This window comes from Polypterus senegalus, chromosome 6 (genome assembly GCF_016835505.1).
Source record: "Polypterus senegalus isolate Bchr_013 chromosome 6, ASM1683550v1, whole genome shotgun sequence".
Taxonomy (NCBI): Eukaryota; Metazoa; Chordata; class Cladistia; order Polypteriformes; family Polypteridae; genus Polypterus; species Polypterus senegalus.
The window spans coordinates 8,612,501-8,634,446 of NC_053159.1; the positions used below are offsets into that span (position 1 = coordinate 8,612,501).

At 41.2% G+C, this 21,946-nt stretch overlaps 1 protein-coding gene across 1 annotated transcript in view; it reads right to left on the minus strand.

The window, feature by feature from the left end:
• LOC120530770 overlaps positions 1-21,946 on the minus strand; it is a 350,925-nt gene that overhangs the window by 94,781 nt on the left and 234,198 nt on the right. Inside the window, exons 7-8 of the mRNA XM_039755354.1 lie at positions 21,686-21,764; positions 16,174-16,332 (exon numbers count right to left, since the gene is read on the minus strand). Coding sequence (XP_039611288.1) covers positions 16,174-16,332; positions 21,686-21,764 — 238 coding nt within the window. The remainder of the gene's footprint in view (positions 1-16,173; positions 16,333-21,685; positions 21,765-21,946) is intronic.

The window sequence follows — 21,946 nt, forward strand, 5'->3', positions numbered from 1 at the left end:
GGCTCTGGCTGGGCCACTCAAGGACTTTCACAGAGTTGTCCTGAAGCCACTCCTTTGATATCTTGGCTGTGTGCTTAGGGTCGTTGTCCTGCTGAAAGATGAACCGTCGCCCCAGTCTGATGTCAAGAGCGCTCTGGAGCAGGTTTTCATCCAGGATGTCTCTGTACATTGCTGCAGTCATCTTTCCCTTTATCCTGACTAGTCTCCCAGTTCCATCCCCATAGCATGATGCTGCCACCACCAGGCTTCACTGTAGGGATGGTATTGGCCTGGTGATAAGCGGTGCCTGGTTTCCTCCAAACGTGACGCCTGGCATTCACACCAAAGAGTTCAATCTTTGTCTCATCAGACCAGAGAATTTTATTTCTCATGGTCTGAGAGTCCTTCAGGTGCCTTTTGACAAACTCCAGGTGGGCTGCCATGTGCCTTTTACTAAGGAGTGGCTTCCGTCTGGCCACTCTACCATACAGGCCTGATTAGTGAATTGCTGCAGAGATGGTTGTCCTTCAGGAAGGTTCTCCTCTCTCCACAGAGGACCTCTGGAGCTCTGACAGAGTGACCATCAGGTTCTTGGTCACTTCCTGACTAAGGCCCTTCTCCCCTGATTGCTCAGTTTAGATGACCGGCCAGCTCTAGGAAGAGTCCTGGTAGTTTCGAAATCCTTCCACTTACGGATGATGGAGGCCACTGTGCTCATTGGGACCTTCAAAGCAGCAGAAATTTTTCTGTAACCTTCCCCAGATTTGTGCCTTGAGACAATCCTGTCTCAGAGGTCTACAGACAATTCCTTTGACTTCATGCTTGGTTTGTGCTCTGACATGAACTGTCAACTGTGGGACCTTCTATAGACAGGTGTGTGCCTTTCCAAATCATGTCCAGTCAACTGAATTGACCACAGGTGGACTCCAATGAAGCTGCAGAAACATCTCAAGGATGATCAGGGGAAACAGGATGCACCTGAGCTCAATTCTGAGCTTCATGGCAAAGGCTGGGAATACTTATGTACATGTGCTTTCTCGATTTTTAAAATTTTAAACAAATTTGCAAAAATTTCAAGTAAACTTTTTTCACATTGTCATTATGGGGTGTTGTGTGTAGAATTCTGAGGAAAAAAATGAATTTAATCAATTTTGGAATAAGGCTGTAACATAACAAAATGTGGAAAAAGTGATGTGAATACTTTCTGGATGCACTGTAGGTTGGGTGTGCAATGGGTGTCAAAAAATGAGGAACAGACCAGCCATCCATATTGCGGAAGTACTGATTATGTCATTTTGTAGAGTTTTGTTAAGAGAGTGGTTCTCAAATGGTGCGGCACGTACGCTATGGAAGTAATGAACCCCCCTTCCCAGAGCACATACAATACGAGAAACTCCAAGGAGGACTCGCTCTGCTATAACCACCCCCTAGCTCTTATACAGAGAAAAACTTTAAAGGAGACCACCCATCTGAAAAAAAGTTGGGCAAGCAATGTGTGTCAAAAAATGGGCTGAATACAACGTACAAAACAGAACACAAGTAATCATCTTCACAGAACTCAAAGGCCAGTCTGTCATGGCCACCTCAGAAGTACAACACGACAGTACAAGCGACTTTGTTCTTGCACAGTACTCCTTACCAGTGCAGGCTCAGACCACAGTAACAACTCTCAAAGCAAAGGTAAGAAAAGACCATACCACTAAAGTACAAACAGAACTGTCACATACGAGGATACAGATTTGTTCAAATACATCAAAAGCAAAGTAGAAACAAATTAACATAAATGGAGAGTTCATTGGAAAGCCAGACTGTAAAAAGGCGCTTTTCCACTGCATAGTACGGCACAGCACGCTTCAGTACAGCTCACCTTGGTTCGGCTCAGTTCGGCTCGGTTTGCGTTTCGACTGCAGTTTAGTACCGCTTTAGAGTGGGCGGGATTATTCACGTGTCGTTATAGTTGCGCCGCCTCTACTGCCGTGACACCGTGGAACTTTTACAACAACACGCAGACAACGACAACACTTTAGCTCGACGACGCGCAAGGGTAAGCATCTAAAAAAAGCACATCACTAGCTAACTTTTATCACTGTTGCAAAGCATAAAATGAACTTAACTGCCAGTGTAACATTAAAATGCTGATTCTGTATATTACAGATCTTCCACATTTTGCAAAAAGTCGCCGCAACAGACCATCTGTTTGGACATTTAACCGTGCTTCAGAGTGGTGGGATGTGATTGTTCCCGGTTTTACAAACACTCAGTGGCTGGAGAACTTTCGAATGTCTGAAGAAACATTCATCCACTTATGCAACAAACTGCATCCAGCGATGGAGAGACGGGACACAAACTTCCGCGTGTGTGTACCATTAAAGAAAAGAATAGCCAGTGACGCAGTAATGACGATTTTCTCCGGCCAATCAGTGACCAGCAGAGTTTACATGTCACGTTTTGGTAACGGTTCGGCGCGCTTGGAACCTCGGCTGAGGTGGTACTAAAAAAAGGACCAGGTACCAGGTACTGTTCCCAGTGGAAAACGCCCCAAAAGTGAGCTGAACTGAACCATGTCGTGCCGTACTATGCAGTGGAAAAGCCCCAAAAGAGGAGTCGGAGATGAGTCAGACGCAGTCAGGGCTCTGAAGACCTCAGCCAACGAGTTACAGCTGAGTCAGTGCTGGGCCGGCCAATCGGATGAAAGGACCCTCCTACCCAATGATTCCAGGGCTCCATTATCTTAGATGACATTGCCATAGGCAGCAAAACAACATGGCAGTGGAGCAGTGGCTCCAAATGAAGCAGAATATGGAAAAGGGTTGGTAACAGTTTACAAATAGGGTATTTCGGGGGTGTTGGGGGCTTTTTTAGCTGACAAGCTGCAATCCCACCCACTGCCTAATGTGAGGAACACTGGAGCAGCACAAGTAGCAGGCCTGTCCTCCTTTTCTCTTCACTCTGTACACCTCTGACTATAAATATAACAGCAGATCATGTCACAGGCAGAGATTCTCAGAGGCTTCTGCACTTATGGGGTTTATGATTAAGGAGAAGGGGTGAGACAGAGGAGTCAGGTGGAGAACTTTGTTTTGTGGTATATTAAGAACTGTCTGCAATGTTACATCAGCAAAATGAAGGAACTGATTATTGACATCCACCACAACAAATAACCTCTATTTCTGGTCACTATTCATGGGGGGCATGTGGAGTTGGTGCAATGCTACAAGTACTTGGGGGGCCCACATCACTGATAGATTGGACTGGTCTAAGAACACAGAGGAACTAGATAAGAAAAAGGCAGGGCAGGCTCATTTCCCTTAGGAGACTGTGCTTCTTTAATGTGGGTATCTTCTACAACTCTGTGATGGCCAGTGAGGTGTGCTTGGCTGCTCACATCACTACAAGAGAGGCCCACCGAAGCAACAAGCTAATTAAAAGGGCAGGCTCAGTTATAGGACAAACTCTGTAAGCCCTGGGAGTGACAACAAAGCTGAGAATGAAGACAAAACTGAGTGCCATTATGAACAATGCTGCACATACTCTCTGTGACAAACTAGCATTGAAGACTTTCAGTCGACAAATCATCAAGCAGAACCGCATCGGGATCACACCGATGGCAATATGTCTTTATAGCGCCTCACTGGGACTGCGGCTGCCAAGACAGAAGTTTTCATTCTTTTTAATTGTCTTTCTTTTTAGTCATTCATGTGTGTACTCAGACTTTGTGTGTGTGTGTGTATATATGCAGGGTGGTCCAGATCTAATTATGCAGATTGAGATGGTCTGGATAACCTTGATTTATGCAGGGATGATGCCAGTTCGGTGCGAACACGATTCTTCATGTTGTCAGTTCGCACACTTCTCAATGGTCCGGGATTTTTCAGGTGATTTTCTATGTAATAAACTTAATAAGTTATAGCGTGATGAAAATTGCATAATTAGATCTGGACCACCCTATATATATATATATATATATATAAAGAAAAAAAATATATATATATTTATATAAATACATATACACATTCATCTTTTGCATAATGCTTTTCCTCTCTAGCACCTTTTATATCTATCAATCTACTGATCCTTCATATAGTGCCTTTCATGTCTATCTATCTATGATACTTCATATAGTGCCTTTCATGTATGTATCTATCCATCTATCTTGCCTACTATATTAAACTTAATATCTATCTATTATATAGTGCCTTTAATGTCTATCTATCTAGTGATCCTTCATATAATGCCTTTCATATCAATCTATTATATAGTGCCTTTCATGTCTACCTATCTATCTATCTACTGATCCTTCATATAGTGCCTTTCATGTATGTATTTATTTATCCATCTATCCTGCCTACTATACTAAACTTAATATCTATGTATTATACAGTGCCTTTAATGTTTATCTATCTAGTGATCCTTCATATAATGCCTTTCATATCTATCTATTATATAGTGCCTTTCATGTCTACCTATCTATCTACTGATCCTTCATATAGTGCCTTTCATGTATGTATCTATCTATCCATCTATCCTGCCTACTATACTAAACTTAATATCTATCTATTATATAGTACCTTTCGTATCTATCTATCTATCGAGGTATCTTGCCTTGTGCCCACTGCACCCAGAAGGAGTTCCTCTGTGACTCCATCGCATTCCACATTACACAGATTTTTCTGGACGTCAGCTGCTAGATTCCAAACATGTTTTTGTAACCCTCCACACCCCTCAGGGTCTCAGTTTGTTGGGATTTCTTGGCTTCCACGCTTTAGAGAAAATTACCCAGTCTTGTGTGTTCAGTAAGAATTATGATATTGCTTCTCTTTCCAACAACAAGAACAGCCTACGAGATAAGAAACTACAGTAGGCATTTTGGTGAAATATGTCAGTGGTTAAAATCAGAAAGCAGACATACATCACCGTTGCTTATGCAGTGGCTGAAACTTTTTTTAAAATGTAATCACTATCCATGGACAGGCAAAAAAAAAAATCTGTTATTTATTTATTTATTTATTTATTTTTTTAAGTACTTAGTGAGAAGTGCAGAGAAACGTCTGCTTCTTTAACAAGAGAGGCTGCGTTTTGTGGCTGCCGGTGGAGTTTTCAGAAGATCTGCGTGTTATCGTTGTTATTTTGGACCGCCTGTTGTTCTACATTCCCCATTATTATGCTGCCAGCTATTTCTCTGCACACAAGCCTCCAGTTCTTGTTTGTTTATGAGAGGATCTCTCAGTGGGACTGAGGCTGATCTGACAGCCTTATCTTATTCAAAAATGACATCTTTTTCCCTTGCCGTCCCTGCCTCGTGAAATTACCTTGCCTGCAGAAAAATGCAGCAATAAAGCCGGCAAACCTTTAGATCAATCAGTATAGCAATATGAAGTGAAGGAATGAGAGTAAAATATGAAAAAAAAAATCATTGCTGGGTTTGTTACTAAAAGGATTTGCTGTTAGCACTTTTGATTTTTAAATGTTAGCCGTAAAGGGCAAACTGAAGAACCAGAATTTACATCATCACACTGAAATTTTATTATCTGAACCCACTTTTCCCAGTGTTTTGGGGAGCTGAAAGCCACCTCAGGGCACACTGACAGGCCGATGGGATGCTAATCTACTAAAAGGCCACCTTGACCAGTCCCCAAAACAAAACATACACCAAGGAGGCCAAACGTCATAATTAGCTTTCTTTTTTTGGTAATATAATAGTTGCACAAAAGAAGGGATCTAACCAAAAAATAGACACCCTGGGCCGTGACAGACTAAAAGGGTGGCTAAGCCAATTTCCACTCCTCTAACGCATCAAGAACTCCTTCCCTTCTCGTCCGATACCCTTCACCAAAATCCATCAAGCCATCACCTCCTCAAAACAGTTAAACCCTTATCCCACCTCGTCTCCTCAGGTCATCACCTCCTCATAATAGTTAAACTCTTATCCAACCTTAATTAGGAAAAGAAAATCCAAGCACTTCACGCCAGTCTTAGCGTCACTACACTGGTAACCGGTGCCATTTAGAATTGACTTTAAAATACTGCGTACGGTTTACAAAGCCTTCAATAATCTCGCTCCTATATCTCAGAATGCCTCTCACCTTACACTCCAAATCGTAACCTTAGATCTTCAAATGAGGGTCTGCTGAGAATTCCAAAAGCTAAAGCTTTGGTCTCCAGGCTACCAAAAGGACATAACAGCACAAGAGAAGGTCCAGAGAAGAGCGACTTGGCTTGTTCAGCGCTACAGGGATTGAATTATGAGGAAAGATTGAAAGAGCTGAACCTTTACAGTTTAAGCAAAAGAAAAATAAGACGTGACCTGATTGAAGTGTGAAGTTAAAAATGATGAAGGGAACGAGTCCAGTGGATAGAGATGGTGAGTTTCAAATGAGTTCAGCAAGAACACAGGGACACACAATTGGAAACTTGTTAAGGGGAAATTTTGCACAAACATTATGAAGTTTTTCTTTACACAAGAACGATAAGACACTTGGAATAAGCGACCAAGTAGTGTGGTAGACAGGAGGACTTTAAGGACTTTCAAAACTCGACTTAAGTCGAGTTAAGTGGCTAGGACTGGCGAGCTTTGTTGGGCTGAATGGCTCGTCTAGAGTGTCCTAATGTTCTAAACTTAAAAGAAGTGGTTAGGCAGCCTTCTGCTGTCACTTAAAATCTGGAATAGCTGACCAATAGAAATTCACCAGGCTAATATGGTGGAGCACTTTAAAACAACTGCTAAAAACTCATTATTATACTATGGCTTTCTCATAGCTGTATTTTTGTGTAACCTTGATATTCTGTATATGCATTTAATTACATTTTTATGGCTCCAGAATCCAAACTAACCCCTACTTTCCCTGCTGTTCTTTATTCGGTTTTCTATGATGGCGATCTGCGCACCACCACCTGATCAGGGCACCATGAAGTCCTTACATTGATAGATTGAAGGCCAGAGGTCCACATGACCATCATCATCGTCTAATTCTTCCACATGAAGCCTGAACACCATGAGGACTGATTGAGATCATTGATGATACTGTCCTCCCTGGTCGTCGAACCTTACTTTATTCTTTGTCAATTAGTATTGCCTAATTTTCTTTTCATAGTTTTTCTTTCTTCATCTTGTATAGCACTTTGACCTATTTCATTTGTATCAAAACATGCTCTAAAAATAAATGTTGGTGTTGTTCCAAAGCCCATCACCTCCTAACAAGAGTAAAATCCTTATTGTACTTTGTGACCTCAGGTCACCACCTCATCACAACAGCTAAACTCTTATACAGTCTTGCCTCTTCAGCTTAGCACCTCCTTACTACAATAAAACTCTTACTCCATTTTGTCCTCCTCAGACTATCACCTCCTCATGACAGTTAACATTCATCACACCTTCTGTCATCATCTCCTCACAACAGTTAAGCCCATATCACACCTTGTGTCCTCAGGTGATCACCTCCTCACAAAGGTTAAACCCTTATACCACCCTGTGGCCTCAGATCATCATCCCCTAACAACAGTTGACTCTTTACACCACCTTGTCTCCTCAGATCATCACCTCCTCATGACAGTTAACATTCATCACACCTTCTGTCATCATCTCCTCACAACAGTTAAGCCCATATCACACCTTGTGTCCTCAGGTGATCACCTCCTCACAAAGGTTAAACCCTTATACCACCCTGTGACCTCAGATCATCATCCCCTAACAACAGTTGACTCTTTACACCACCTTGTCTCCTCAGATCATCACCTCCTCATGACAGTTAACCCCTCATCACATCTTGTGTCCTGAGGTCATCACCTACTCATAATAATTAAACCCTTATTCCTCCTTTTCTCCCAAGTTCAAATTCACTTGGGCTTTATCCAAAAGGAGCTTTTAAACTCCCAGCTATAATTCCCTAATCACTTCTATGGTCTGAAATGTCCTCTGGAACTCCTTGGTCAAAGCCCACAGGAACTCCTTCTGTCAAGCCCGGGTGCTCCTGGAGGTCTGAGTGTCAGCTCAGTTCCTTAAGGGTCCATTGAAACTAACAGCAAGGGGTCACCAGTCATTCCCTGTGGCCTATAGGGTGACTAATTCATTAGACAGAGCTGCAACAAAATGCAGGCCCCCTGAGGACTAAACTGAAATGTTTTTCACTCAAGATTACCTGTCCATAAGGTGAAGATTTTGTTAGCCAGGCCTTTACACGGCGTCTTGAAAACGTGCAAAGAAAAGCAGCAACTCATCATAAAGGACATCAGGCCCCATGTGCAGACTGGAGTTTGGCTTTAGCGCGTGCTGCTCTATCAGCTACTGTGCTCTTATGTCGGGCTCAGTCAAAACTACCCAGTGAAGACAACACCTTAATAACAAAATGCAGGAGACAAAAGCCAGCAAGCCCAAAAATCAAAGTCATAAAACAAACTCAGGGGTCTGACCAGATCAACGCTCAAGCTGCTGTGAGAACGTCAGTGTCTCAGTTTATGCTAGCTGCATAATTGTTTTGCCATGCCTCTTTGGGGCTCTCCATACAGGAGACAGGGCAGTTGACAATAACAAAGAAAACTAATATTGGTTGAGTATCACTAATCCAAAAAGCCTGGGGCCAGAAGTATTTTAGATATTTTTGGATTTTGGAATTTTTGCACATGCATAGCGAGATATCTTGGTGACACTCTTGAATAAGTAAGGAAATACGGTTAAACCAGCTAAATAACGACTTGCACACATAATTCATATCACCAAGATGCGCTTTGACGTGACAAAAATATTAAAGCTCAAAAGTGACGAATATAATGTTATAGATTCAAATTTAGATCCCTTTTAAAAGGACCGATGCTGTGTATTAGTACTGAAAAACTGAAACATGCATGCGCAGCTTCAGTTTCATAAATCTGACCATGGTGGTGGGATTTTTCCACTTGAAGCATCCTATATTTGTTTTCTTAATGGGTGCCACGAGGCCCTTTTAAAATGTCTTGATATTTTGCTAACCCCACCGGCCCCTCCGAACCTGTCAATCCACTTTCACAGGGGACTCGCTCATCATCTCCCCAATATTCGACTGAATGATGCTGCTTCATTGTGCTCGTTGCTTCACCTGGTACTACAACCCTGGCCATCCATCCTTGTGTCCTAGTTTCCATGCTGGTTCAAGAGGGACAATCACCTCCACCCAAAATCCCTGGTCGTTGATCATATATTGCAGCTTCATAGCTCTGGATCACTCAAACTTGGTGATTGATCATGTATCCTAGCTTAATGTCACCTCATGGATGACAACCACCAGCACTCAAAATCCCCACTCAACTATTGTATTTTGTAGCCTTGTGGCACTCGCTGCTTCATGGCGTACTACAACACTCTTCATCAATCGCGTGTCCAAGCTTCATGCTGACTCAGGAGGGACAACCACCTCCTGCCAAAATCGCTGGTTGTTAATTATATATTGTAGATTGTTGCCACTCAATGCTTCACGGGGTACCACAGCCTTGTTCGTCGAGGATTGGCTCACAGGGGACAATCACCTTCACCCAAAATCCCCAATCGTCAATTGTATATTGTAGCTTAGTGGCTCTCGATGCTTCACGTGGTACCCCAAACTTGGTGATCGATCACGTGTCCTAGCTTCATGTCACCTCACAGATGACAACCACCTCCACCCAAAATCCCCACTCATTGATTGTATTTGGTAGATTTGTGGCATTCGCTGCTTCATGGGGTACCACAACCCTGTTCATCGAGCGTGTGTCCTAGCCTTATGCTGGCTCACAGGGGACAATCACCTCCACCCAAAATCCCCAGTCATCAATCGCATATTGTAGTTTCATGGTTCTCAATACTTCATGGGGTACTCCAAACTTGGTGATCGATCGCATGTACTAGCATCAGGTCAACTCACGGATGACAACCACCTCCACCCAAAATCCCCACTCACTGATTGTATTTCGTAGATTTGTGGGTCCCAATGCTTCATGGGGTATCCTAAAGTTGCTCATCGATCGTGTGTCCTACCTTCAAGTCACCTCACTGGGGACACCTTCAATCCCTACTCATGGATTGTATATCGTAGTCTTGTGGCTCTCGCTGCTTCATGGCGTACACCTCAACCCCGGTCATTAATCGTGTATCCTAGCTTCATGTTGCCTTCCTGGACAGAACCACCTTGACCCCCAATCCCTGGTCACTGACTGTGTATCAAAACTTTGTGGCACTGATGAATAACTGAATAAATAAATCCATTTGAAATCTTCACATATATTAGTAAAGAAAAGAAAAGAAAATTGAGGGAACATAGGTGGCGTCGTGTCAGACATAAAAAAGTTTCAAATTTTGGAACATCTTGCAATTTTGGATTAGAGATACTTATCCTGCACATCCAATGCTAGCTATTTATAATAACAATAAGCACAATATACAATAAAAAAAACAGAGGAAGAACAAAACCAAAGGCCAAATTAAAAACACAATCTGAAAAAGTTAATTTAAATGACAACAAACAGACTTTAAATAAATAAACAAACTTCAGCCAAGGCTACACAATAACAGAGAAAAGCAAAAGGAAAAAGAAAAGATGATAATTAAAAAAAATAATAATTAAACACTTAAAGAAAGAAATGAACATCAATAATGCAATTATTGAAAAGAACAAAATAATGTACAAAGTAAAAGAAAACAGACGATAATAAACAAAACTAAAGCCGGGCATGGAACCCAACAGCACAACTGTACTGTATGAGCCTGGGACCAAACGCCAGCGCCCACACAATGCCAAGTAAAGCTGTTCACAGGAGAAACGTTCTGCTTTGATGACACAAGGACGGAAGCCAAATCCTCCTAAGAGGACAGCTCCATGGAATACTGTCTTTTTTTTACCATTATTAGTAAGTTGATTTTTGCAATCCTACAGATGCAACCAGTGAAACAATCTCATATATTTTCTCAGTGGAAAAGGAAAATGTACAGCATATGGTTACCTGGAGGCTATAAAGTTAAGTAATTAAGAATCTGAAAAAGAACCACGAGCTGCTGGTGTCACAGCAAGTTTTGTGAACTGAACATTTTTTTGGATTCTGCATCAGATGCCATAATAAAACTTCATTGAGGTGTTTTAAAACTGCTGAGCTTGCAATAGTCATGAATAAATAATATTAAAAAAGGGAGGAAAACAGAACTTCTGTGGCCAGAAATCTCAAATTGTCACATCAGCCTGTCAAGGATGTAACAAAAAGATTATTTGTCCCTAGGGGACAGTTGGCTCTTCAAATAAACAAATAGACAGACACATAGACAGACATGAAAGGCACTATATAAAAGACAGATAAATGGACAGACGTAAAAGGTAGTTTATAAAAGATAGAATAGATAGATAGATAAAAGGCACTAAATAATAGATAGATAGATAGATAGATAGATAGATAGATAGATAGATAGATAGATAGATAGATAGATAGATAGATAGATAGATAGATAGATAGATAGATAGATAGATAGATAGCGTAGTTGGAAGGATTAGACAGACAGATTCACACTATGATCTGAACACATTTTTGGCCCTGTGGATCTTAAAAACCGTTTCTAGGCTATTTGGATTACATTATATTTCGGGGAATTACACCCTTATGATGAACCAATAGGAGTCTTCAAAAAAAATGACCAGGAGGCCTTGAAGTTCTGCAGGCCACATTAACTGACCCCACTAATGGGATATGAGGGGTAAATGTTACTTCTTTTCACAAAACTGGAGATTGGTATTAAGACATGTGGAGTGTCATTTTAGGCTATTTTGAGGTTACCAATTACATATATGATCTTGTTTTTTAAATATTTGATTCTTTACTGGTGGTCCTACCCCTTTATGAGCCAATCCTAGAAGTTTAAAAATGACAAATTTCAAGCATATGCATATAGGGTATCGTTTTAGACTATTTCAAGGTCAGTGATAATGAACAACAGTTTATTTTTTGATTTATGACCCTTAACTAGGGGTCTAAGCCCTCTATGGACCTCCATCAGAGGGTGACAAATTCAAAACATCTATTATAATTGAGAATATTTAGACTTTAAATGTGTGTATTGAAACATGCATTTTTAATATTTCAAATATCTGATGCATCAATTCTTGTGCATTGTGTCCTTCTACCCCATGAAGTAAATGATCAGATACATTTCAGCCAGGGTTCCTCCTTTGGCTGTGATGCAAATCTTTCTCTTCTGTGTTTATGTGTGACTTTTTTATTGTGAATTATATATGTAATGTCAAATTTTTAACATATGTAATTATTAGTTTGGGGTATTGTTTTGTTTCTTTGTTAACAAGCAGCCTTTGTTATGTGCCTTGTGTTTGGTGGGTGGCTCTTCAAGAAGTCTTTGAGCCCTCAGTCCATGTGATTATCCAGCACTTCCGGGTCAGGTAAAAACTTCTCTTTTTCTTCAGCCCGGAAGTATATCATTTCTTCCGTTCCCGTGACTTGGAAATACTTCGGAAAATATAAATCCCTGGGCCTCCCTGCAGCAACTCCTGGCAGCCCCCATGGTATCCAGCAGGGCTGTGTATTATGACTCCACTGTCCATGATTCCCTGCTGGCATTCGGGGCACCTCTATGCTGCAAGGAGGGCTCCATCTGGCGGCCTGGGGGTATTGGTCGGGATGAATGGCCGGCCATATCTCACTATATATATATATATATATATGTGTGTGTGTTTGACATTTTCTGGTGAAGTTTCATCAAAGGACTTACCCCCTTGCTGCTATTTCTTATTTCTGGGTCTTAGTTATTAATCACCCAAATTCACTTTAGTTTAAAAAGTGTAGTTTGAGCAGCTGAACCTTTCTTTGTTTTAAGGGGGATGAAGGGAGCGAAGAGAACAGAAATGAAGTGAAGCGAAGAGAAAAGACAGGCAGACTCTTTAAGTAAATATTTCATAAACCCAGCATCTTTTCTGCCCGCTCCATTTTAAGATTATGATCTCTGGCTGACTTTCATGCTTTAGTGTCACAAAGGTGGGCAGAAAGTGTACACATTGCCATAGGTGTTTAACTGCTATTTCTTTCTATTTTTTTTTCATAAGTCTAATTTTAAAATTGACATAAGAATATAAGGTCATGTTGGTGAATCAGTTCTCCATCCAGACGCGCCCCAGATGAATGCCAAGCACAGAAACCCACACACAGCTGGTCGAAAAGCAAAAGCAAAGGCTGCCAAAAAATATCAGAATGCAACAAACTGCTTTTAAATGAAAAGGGTTCTTTTACCAGGCGACTTTTCTAAAGTTTCAAGTCGGCCTTTTTGTTTCTTACAGGCATCTTAGATATTTGATAAATGCGGGCAGATATCGCTAACGGTTGGAAGGGGAAGATTATCACGGAGATTATCACATGCACAAAAAAGTCTTCAAGCTCTCTTCAATAACTAAAGATATAAAAAAATAGACTTCATCATGGGATTTCTTCTAGAATTTTAAAACAGGACAGTTATGGCAAGAACAGACCATACAGCTCGACAAGCTTCCTAATCACTTAGATTCTCCAACCTAACCTCATTGAGGTGTGAAGGTCCCTAAAGTCCTCCTCTCCACCAAAGCACATGGTGGTGGTGTGTTACATTCAGGTGTTATTGGCCAGGGATGAGTCCATCTCTGATTACCAGTACTGGCTGTCCATAACTGATGAATAAGTGAGACAACAAATGATGAAACTGCACACAAAAAGTTGTTAAGACCCGTGCTGACCAAATTTGTGGTGTCCTCGGTCACCTGTTCAGTGTATCAAAAGTTCTGCTGTTGTAGAAAACATCCTGCATCATATGGCGGGTGCTTCTTAAAACTCATGACTACAGACCAGTGGCACTTACTTCTCACATCATGAAGAGCTTTGAGAGGCTGCTCATGGACTATATGGGTCCTCTTGTGGTAGACCACCTGGACCCACTGCAGTGTGGCTATCAGACAAAGATTGGAGCGAAGGATGAAAGTATCTATCTGCTCCACAAGGCAGGACAAAGATGGCCACACTGTGTTTTTTGACTTCTCCAGTGTCTTCAATACCATCTAGCCAACCCTGTTATGGGGTAACCACAAAGATATGCGGGTGGATGAGCCTGTGGTGTCCTGGATAAACAGACTATCTGTCATGGAGAGCACAGTTTGTGAGACTCAAGGACTGTGTGAGCAACACTGGAGCACCACAAGGAAAAGGCCTGTCTGCTTTTCTTGTTACTCTTGTAAATATAACACCCAGTCATTTCACTTGCAGAAATTCTCAGATGATTCTGCACTTATTAGGTATATCGACAAGGAATTAGAGGAGTCAGGGGGAGAACATCAAGAATTGTCTGCAACTTAACATCAGCAAAACCAAGGAGCTGCTTATTGACTTTCACCGCACCAAAGAGCCTCTGAGCCCGGTCACAATTCAGGGAGTGGAGGTGGAGGTGGTGCAGTGCTATAGATACTTGGAGGTCCGCATTAGTGACAGGCTACGCTGGTCTTGGAACACAGAGGAACCATAAAAGAAAGAGCAGAGCAGACCTTTTTGTCTTAGCAGTCTGCACTCCTTTAACGTGGGTAGCAACATCCTTTACAACTTATACATCTCTGTGATGGCCAGTGTGGTGTGGTGTGGACCTGTAACATCACTCTTAAAAGAGGCCTACCAAATCAACAAGTTCATTTTATAAGGCAGGCTCAGTTATAGGACACACTCTGAGCCCCTGGAAGGTAGCAGAGGAGGAAAGAATGAAGGCAAAATTGACAGCCATATTCAACAATGCTGCACATCCTCTCTCAAACACGACAGACTAGCGTTGAGGACTTTCAGCCAATGAATCATTCAACAAAAAAATGGCTACTGGACCTCCTTCATACCTATGGCAATATGTCTATATAATGCTTCACTCTGACTGCTCTTTTTACCTTTATCCAAATCAAGCATTTTTCATTTCTTTCCTTTCCTTTTTTGTCATTCTGACATGTATTTAAAATTAATTGTTATAATATAATAACGCTAGCAACAGTTGGACCTCCAATCCTTCCAAGATCATGGTTCCAGCTCCAGTAGGTCACATGTACCAGCAGGACAACGCACCACATGCGCTTGACACTTAGCTGGTACAGGAGCTGTCATTCTTCTTCTTCTTCCTATCTTGTATTCATGCCTAGCAGATATCACAGCTCTTCCTCTTCTCTCTGCCATGTCACCTTCTCAATGACTTTACCTATGTGGTATGCGGTAACAGCTGGAATATCACAGCTAAAGGTTAACAAAAGCAGCTTCATTCTCACTAGGTGCCATTATTGCAATATGGGTGCAGTAAAGTGCTCCAAATGCACAGCAAGAACCGGACACTACTGGAAATCGCCTTTTCATGCAGGCATGAAATATGTTATGTCTTATGTATTTGTGCCCAAATCATATGAAAACTGATCGTAGCATCTCCTCAGACAGCTAATGGCTTCCAGCACAGTGGGCATGATGGAATAAGCTGAGATACTCCTAACCTGTTCCCTGAGAAGTAACAATTATAATTATGAATTATTGTATGTGTGAGTCATCATTTAGCTGCTCTGGCTACATTTCCTTCCTTGAGCAAAGGTGTTATTATTTCCCAGTTTCTTTGAAATGCTGCATACACGTGGGTCAGAGTTGCCATAAATACACGCAAGGTTTCATGTCAAGTTTTCTTTTATAAATCTCAACGTTTGCATGGGAAGTTTCATACTTCCACATTTCAAGCCTCTTTTTTGTGTGTATGTAAGCTTTATAAATGAGGCCCCAGGACACATGGTAGAGTTTGTCTGAGTGGTAGGATTCAGATCACTCAAAGGCAGACCGAGTTATGCGAAAGGCCAGAGAGGGTGGCAAGTAGGATATGAAGGTCGGCCATTTCAGAGACCGGAGAGATTTAGAAGGATGGAGGACAGATGACATGTTGGTAGCTGCAGCCAGCCATAATGTATCGACAACAGTAAGTAGTAGCATCTCTGTAAAATGGCTCCTGATTGGTGATAAAGCAGTCTGTTCTGTAGAATTCTGTAAATTGTCAGGATCTCGTTTGCCTGGAATGAACCACAGAGGACAGAGAGGGTGCCCCTCTTTCTCTCTTTCTAACGACATTTGTAACCAACCCCTTAGGTTTATAACCACCCCTATGGGTGGGTCGCCTCTTAGCAGCACACAAACACTGTAGCAAATTCAGAATACATGTAGAAACAGAAATATTCTTACTATTTCTTTCTTTTGTGTTCTCAGCACTGGTGGCTCTGTTAATTTCTTGCTTATGATGGTTACGCTCCCATAATCCCTCTCATCCCGCCGAAAGCACTCATTCAGATGCTTTGCGATTCTTTCGTCGTCAGTCCATGACAGAGCGTTGACGTCATCCAGCTGAAATTGCAACAGTGAGACACCATTAAAGCCTTCCCAAACACAACTTCCATTGCTCATCTTTGACCGGACCATAACAGAGAATATCAGATGAAGCACCACCAGGAGGTGGAGCAGCTAAAATGGACAGGTGGTATCTGAGTCGCGGACTAGACTTGAATCAGAACGACACCTGTATGTTCCATGGCGATATATAATCTGACTGTCCAGTTGTTCAATCCTACATGTACAACTTCCAAAAAAGTATTTTTAACTAAACTATCTTGTATAATAAAAAACAAGAGAAGTAACCTTAGTCCCGAATAGGCACTTTAATTTTTGGAGTTGTTACCTCAGAATTTGGACTAATAAATTCTTAATATTTTTGGTCAGAACCATAAACGAGTCTGATTCCCATCTGAACTCCCCCAAATTTTCAAAATGGTGGCCATTTGAAAAACGACATTTTTTTGTCGTATTTCTGCGCATGCAAAGATTAGTGAAAAAAATCTTGGAGGCACATAGCCAGACATTGGCTGAATGGATTAAGGGTAACTCCAAGTCCCTAACCCTAATTGGGCCGGAGTACCATAAAAGGGTGTGACCCACATACAGTATATTCTCAATAATTATTTCCAACAATAAACATGATTTTACTCCATTTTTCCCTGTTTTTCCATCTATATTTACTAAAATCTTTCTTAATATAGAAGAAAATATGCACAAATTAAAAAATATGCAGCGATTAAATGCACAAATGCAAACATAATCTCTCCATACATATAAAATCCAATGACTGCCTGTCTGTCTGCTTTTCACGAGAGAACTACTTAACGGATTTAGATCGGGTTTTTTTCTAGAGTTTGGTTGAACATTCCGGTTGATTTTGTGACTTCTCTCATTGCGCTAAGAATCACAGTTCGCTTGCGGTACCGATTTACTTGTGCGAATCCGAGAGACACGCAGTGGGCCTAGGGGACGGGCCTTCCTCACTTACACACCAAGCTCAGGGTGTACCTTACCTCTGCTTAGCTAGAAAACGACAGAACTACTTAACGGATTTAGATCGGGTTTTTTTTCTATAATTTTCTTGAACATTCCGGTTAATTTTGTGACTTCTCTCATTGAGGTAAGAATCATAGTTTACTTACGGGAGCGATATATTCATGCTAATCCAAGACAGAGGCTGCTGGCCGAGAGGAGGGGAAAGAGTGACGTCAGGAGTGGGGAGCCAGGCCATCCTGTAACATAGTTTAATATGTCACGGTCCTCTGCACAAAAATATTTTAGAAATATACTTTTTTTTTACTTACATGCACAGCGGACACAAATTTAGCACAGGGGCTCATCAGTTAGAACTGCTAGGCAAAGCATACGACAAGACAGATAAAGTCAGCTGTGGAAACGTGCACTATTTTTCGTCTGTCAGAGTCAGCATCAAATTGTATCCTCTTTGCCTTCTATGGAATTATAATTGTATTATTCACCAAAGTGGGGACCTGCACATGAAGAAAGGGTATAAAGCCTTGGAACATTGCCCGGCACACTTTTGAAGCAGATAGACGGATGGATGGTAGATAACATCATCCAATCCAGAAAATCCTTCCAACGCAGCAACGAAAATGGCAGACTTTATACATCGGGCCCCCACTCCCGAAGGTCTTGTCATGGCTTCCTTCGTCTGTTATGCCATGTAAGCCATCATTAAAGAAAGCATAGTTATTTCTCCTTTGTGATTTCATATTGTTGTATCACTAAGGGAGGAGTATCACCTTTTTATATTATATCAATATAATTTTGGGTTATGCAACTTGCCACAATTACAAAATAACTTATTCCAACAAGGGAGCCAGCGCCCCCTGCTGGATACACCTCCTCACTATCCTGTTTCAGGACTACGCGGGCAGAGCCACGGGGAATGGCTAGAGATATAATAAAAATGGCAAAGTTCAAACTGAGAAAACTGCGAATGAAGGAAAACTAATATCAAGGAGTTCCAAAATTTTTACTCAGAATGCTGTTTATTTGTCAGTTTTGTTAACTTTTGAAATTCGACACAAAGAAATATATACTTAATTTCCTTATTTACAATTTCTTAATACCTAATAAGAGGACTGGTGGTTGGTTTGAGAACATGTCCGTGAGGGTTAAAATAAAAAACAAAAATTAATGCATAGTGCTGGCTAAATACAAGTTGTTAAGTGAACCACTTCCAGGAAATGTTCCTGTGAACAAAAGTGGAATATCCTTAGGCACTTTTTCTCGATGCTTACTGCTTCTTGTATGAAATGCTTTGTTTTGACTCAATTTACTTTCATTTACATAATATTTACAAAAATATATTTCCCGTAAAGGTGGGCTTACTAGCTGTGCCCATTTGTTGCTGCATGCATTTATCCTCCATGCATTTGTCACCACAGCTCTATTACTCATCTGTTTTTGCTTGAGGATGCCAATGGCTTCCGCCAAAGGTGCCATCAGAGAACAAGATTTCAAAATCCTCCTTTTAACATATAAAGCATTAAATGGCCAAGGTCCGGCTTATTTGTCTGAACTTATCATGACTTACAAACCAGAGCGCACATTAAGATCTCAAGATGCCGGTCTGCTTATGATTCCAAGAATTAATAAAATAACAGTGGGAGGTCGAGCTTTTAGTTACAGGACCCCTAAACTATGGACTGGTCTGCCTGCTACTATAAGAGATGCCCCTTCGGTCTCAGGCTGAAGACTCACTACTTCAGTTTAGCACACCCTGCCTAGAGCTGCTGATTAACTGTGCAGACTGCATCTCTGTTGTTAGTCATTAGCACTAAAACATAAGTAACATCTATCCATCCATCCATTTTCTAACCCGCTGAATCTGAACACAGGGTCCAACACAGGGCACAAGGCAGGAACCAATCCTGGGCAGGGCGCCAACCCAATGCAGGGCACACACACACCCACCCACCAAGCACACACTAGGGACAATTTTGAATCACCAATCCACCTAACCTGCATGTCTTTGGACTGTGGGAGGAAACCCACGTAAACATGCAAACTCCAGCAGCAGTGCTACCATTGCGCCACCGTGCGGCCCAACATAAGTAACATGATAGTAACATGATAGTTGTTACTAACCCTCACCTATTCTGTTTCTCTTCTCGGTACTCAAATGTGGCACTTGGTGGGCCACAGCCCACCTGCCAAGTTGTTTTGCCTGCCTAAGGTAAAGTCATCCCTGATGGAGGATCATAGAAATCATGGGAAAGAGGGATCCTTTCATCGGATTAGTGTTATTTCAGCTCTGAAATGGCCAAATGGGGGAGGCAGCTTGATGGATGAGGTCTCCAGGACTCTAAACAAATCCAAATCATATTACGTGATATCATCTACTGTTAAATTCAACTCTATACTTCTAAAATTTTTATTTTTATACTGTTTTGAGGATTTGTTCTGTTCTGTGTATTGTACTGTATTGTATTGACCCCCCACTGTACGCCAAACCTACCTTTCCCAAGGTTTCTTCCATTTTTTCCCTACAAGGGTTTTTTGGGAGTTTTTTCTTGTCTTCTTAGAGAGTCAAGGCCGGGGGGCTGTCAAGAGGCAGGGCCTGTTAAAGCCCATTGCGGCACTTCCTGTGTGATTTTGGGCTATACAGAAAATAAATTGTATTGTAATTGTAAGAAGCCTACACTGCATGGATCGGAAACAAGGCCATGCTCCCTCAGATTCAGTATACAGTGCGTACCATTTATAGAATTACAACTGGGACAAACTTAAAATTTCAGAGCCATAAACAGCTAACGAAAGCTTTGATCTTTACTTGAAAGCCAAAATCTAAAAACATTTGGAAAAAAAAAAGCTGGAGTGCAAAATATACAAAGGCAGGCAGAAAAAGGAAAAGTTTCCAAAAATGTTACACAAATATAAAAAGCAAATAAAAAGCAAGAAAGGGTCATAAAGTACTAAACAGTAGCATTCAAGAAGCACATAAACACTAGATAAGAAGTTTCTGTCGTGGCCCCTTCGATCTTTCCACAAACCTGATCAATACAGGGCAGGGAATCAAGAAACCGAGCCTTAAGGGTTAGCAAAAAACAATCAGAAAATAAAAGATATTCGAACACAAAGTTGCAGAGATGGAAAAACTAAATATTGGGGGGAAAAAAAGTAGTGTTGATTAGCAAAATTCACCAAAATAATTTTCTCAGCGAATTTGCCGACTCTGCCGGTGACCCTGTTCACCAAATTTGTCCCTGAAAACATGACGTGCAGTATACTTAGATAAACCTTTTCTTCCCAGCAAGCCCATGATGCTTTGTGAAGCCAGCAAGATATCACAGAGCAGTAGCAGCCATGTTGGACAAAGATGTCACTACCCAATCTGTGCTACCAGCCAGATTTGTATGACACATGTATACTGTAAGTGTATTCCTTCTCACATTTTGTGGCACCGCTGGTCTGTTTTGTGTATGTGTGAGTAATTTATGGTGTATATACTGTATGCACGTGTGATGTCACTACTGCAGATGCATTATCACCCCATATGCATTAAAAACTTTGCAATATTTTCATTTGTGGGGATACATCAGTTGAACAGAATGAGAAGACTTTGAAAATCCTTTGTTGGTCTGCATCAATTCATTGCACATTGTGTTATCACTGCTGGATTAAGAGTGTTATGTTGCTCGCTATGTAGCACAGATCGGGAAGTGACACAGGTGTTGTATCACAGGTGTTAGTTAGTCATAGCGTTAGGGTCTCGGGAGATGCAGAGAGAGGTAGACCCGGAGTATTGTGGACACGGTGTATAATTTTATCTCGGAGTGGCACGGTGGTTAGCACTACTGCCTTACAGATCTGGTTCCAACAAATGGTCCAGCATAGATGGCAGACACTTCTGTTGCCCTGTTGGATACTTCAAAGACCACGGCACCATTACATTCTACTTAAAACTAGTTCATTTTCGCCATCCGTTTTGATTTCACTGCATTATGCAAAGTTCATGGAAATTCACAAAAACTTCCACGTTTTCGATGAACCAGAGGTGAGGCGGATTCAGCAGAGTTTATTTACTGTTATTGAAAAGACTAAACAATCAATAGGTCACAATCTGACTTTAAGAACAGTAAGTCCACTTGATACTGCAACGTCCTTCAGCCTTAAATGAGATGGACAACGTGACGTCACACCACGTAGCACAAATGCAGTGATAGCACCCGACATCATAAAACCAGATTAACAAAAAAGGCAGCACCCATGACCCATAATGTTAACAACAAACTATTGAATGTTACATTAAAACATTTAAAATGAATAACAATAAACAGAAACAGTAATTTTTAGGAATTGTAATATTTCTGACAAAATTGCCAAGACAGTGACCTACCTTATAGATTTTCCGTAGTGTAACTTCAGTAGGACCGACTCTGTGTTCATGACAGGATATTTCATTGAGTGCTTCACATCTAGAGATACAAAGGAAATAAGTTAGAAATTGTCTACCTGGCATAACAATCAAGTGCATTCTGGGACTAAGTTTGAAAATATCAGTGCATTTTAAACATACTGTACTTTATCAAAGAGACCGATATCACTTTTTTGAATATTTTCAAACCAATGAGACATACTAAACAGTAACAGTGATCAG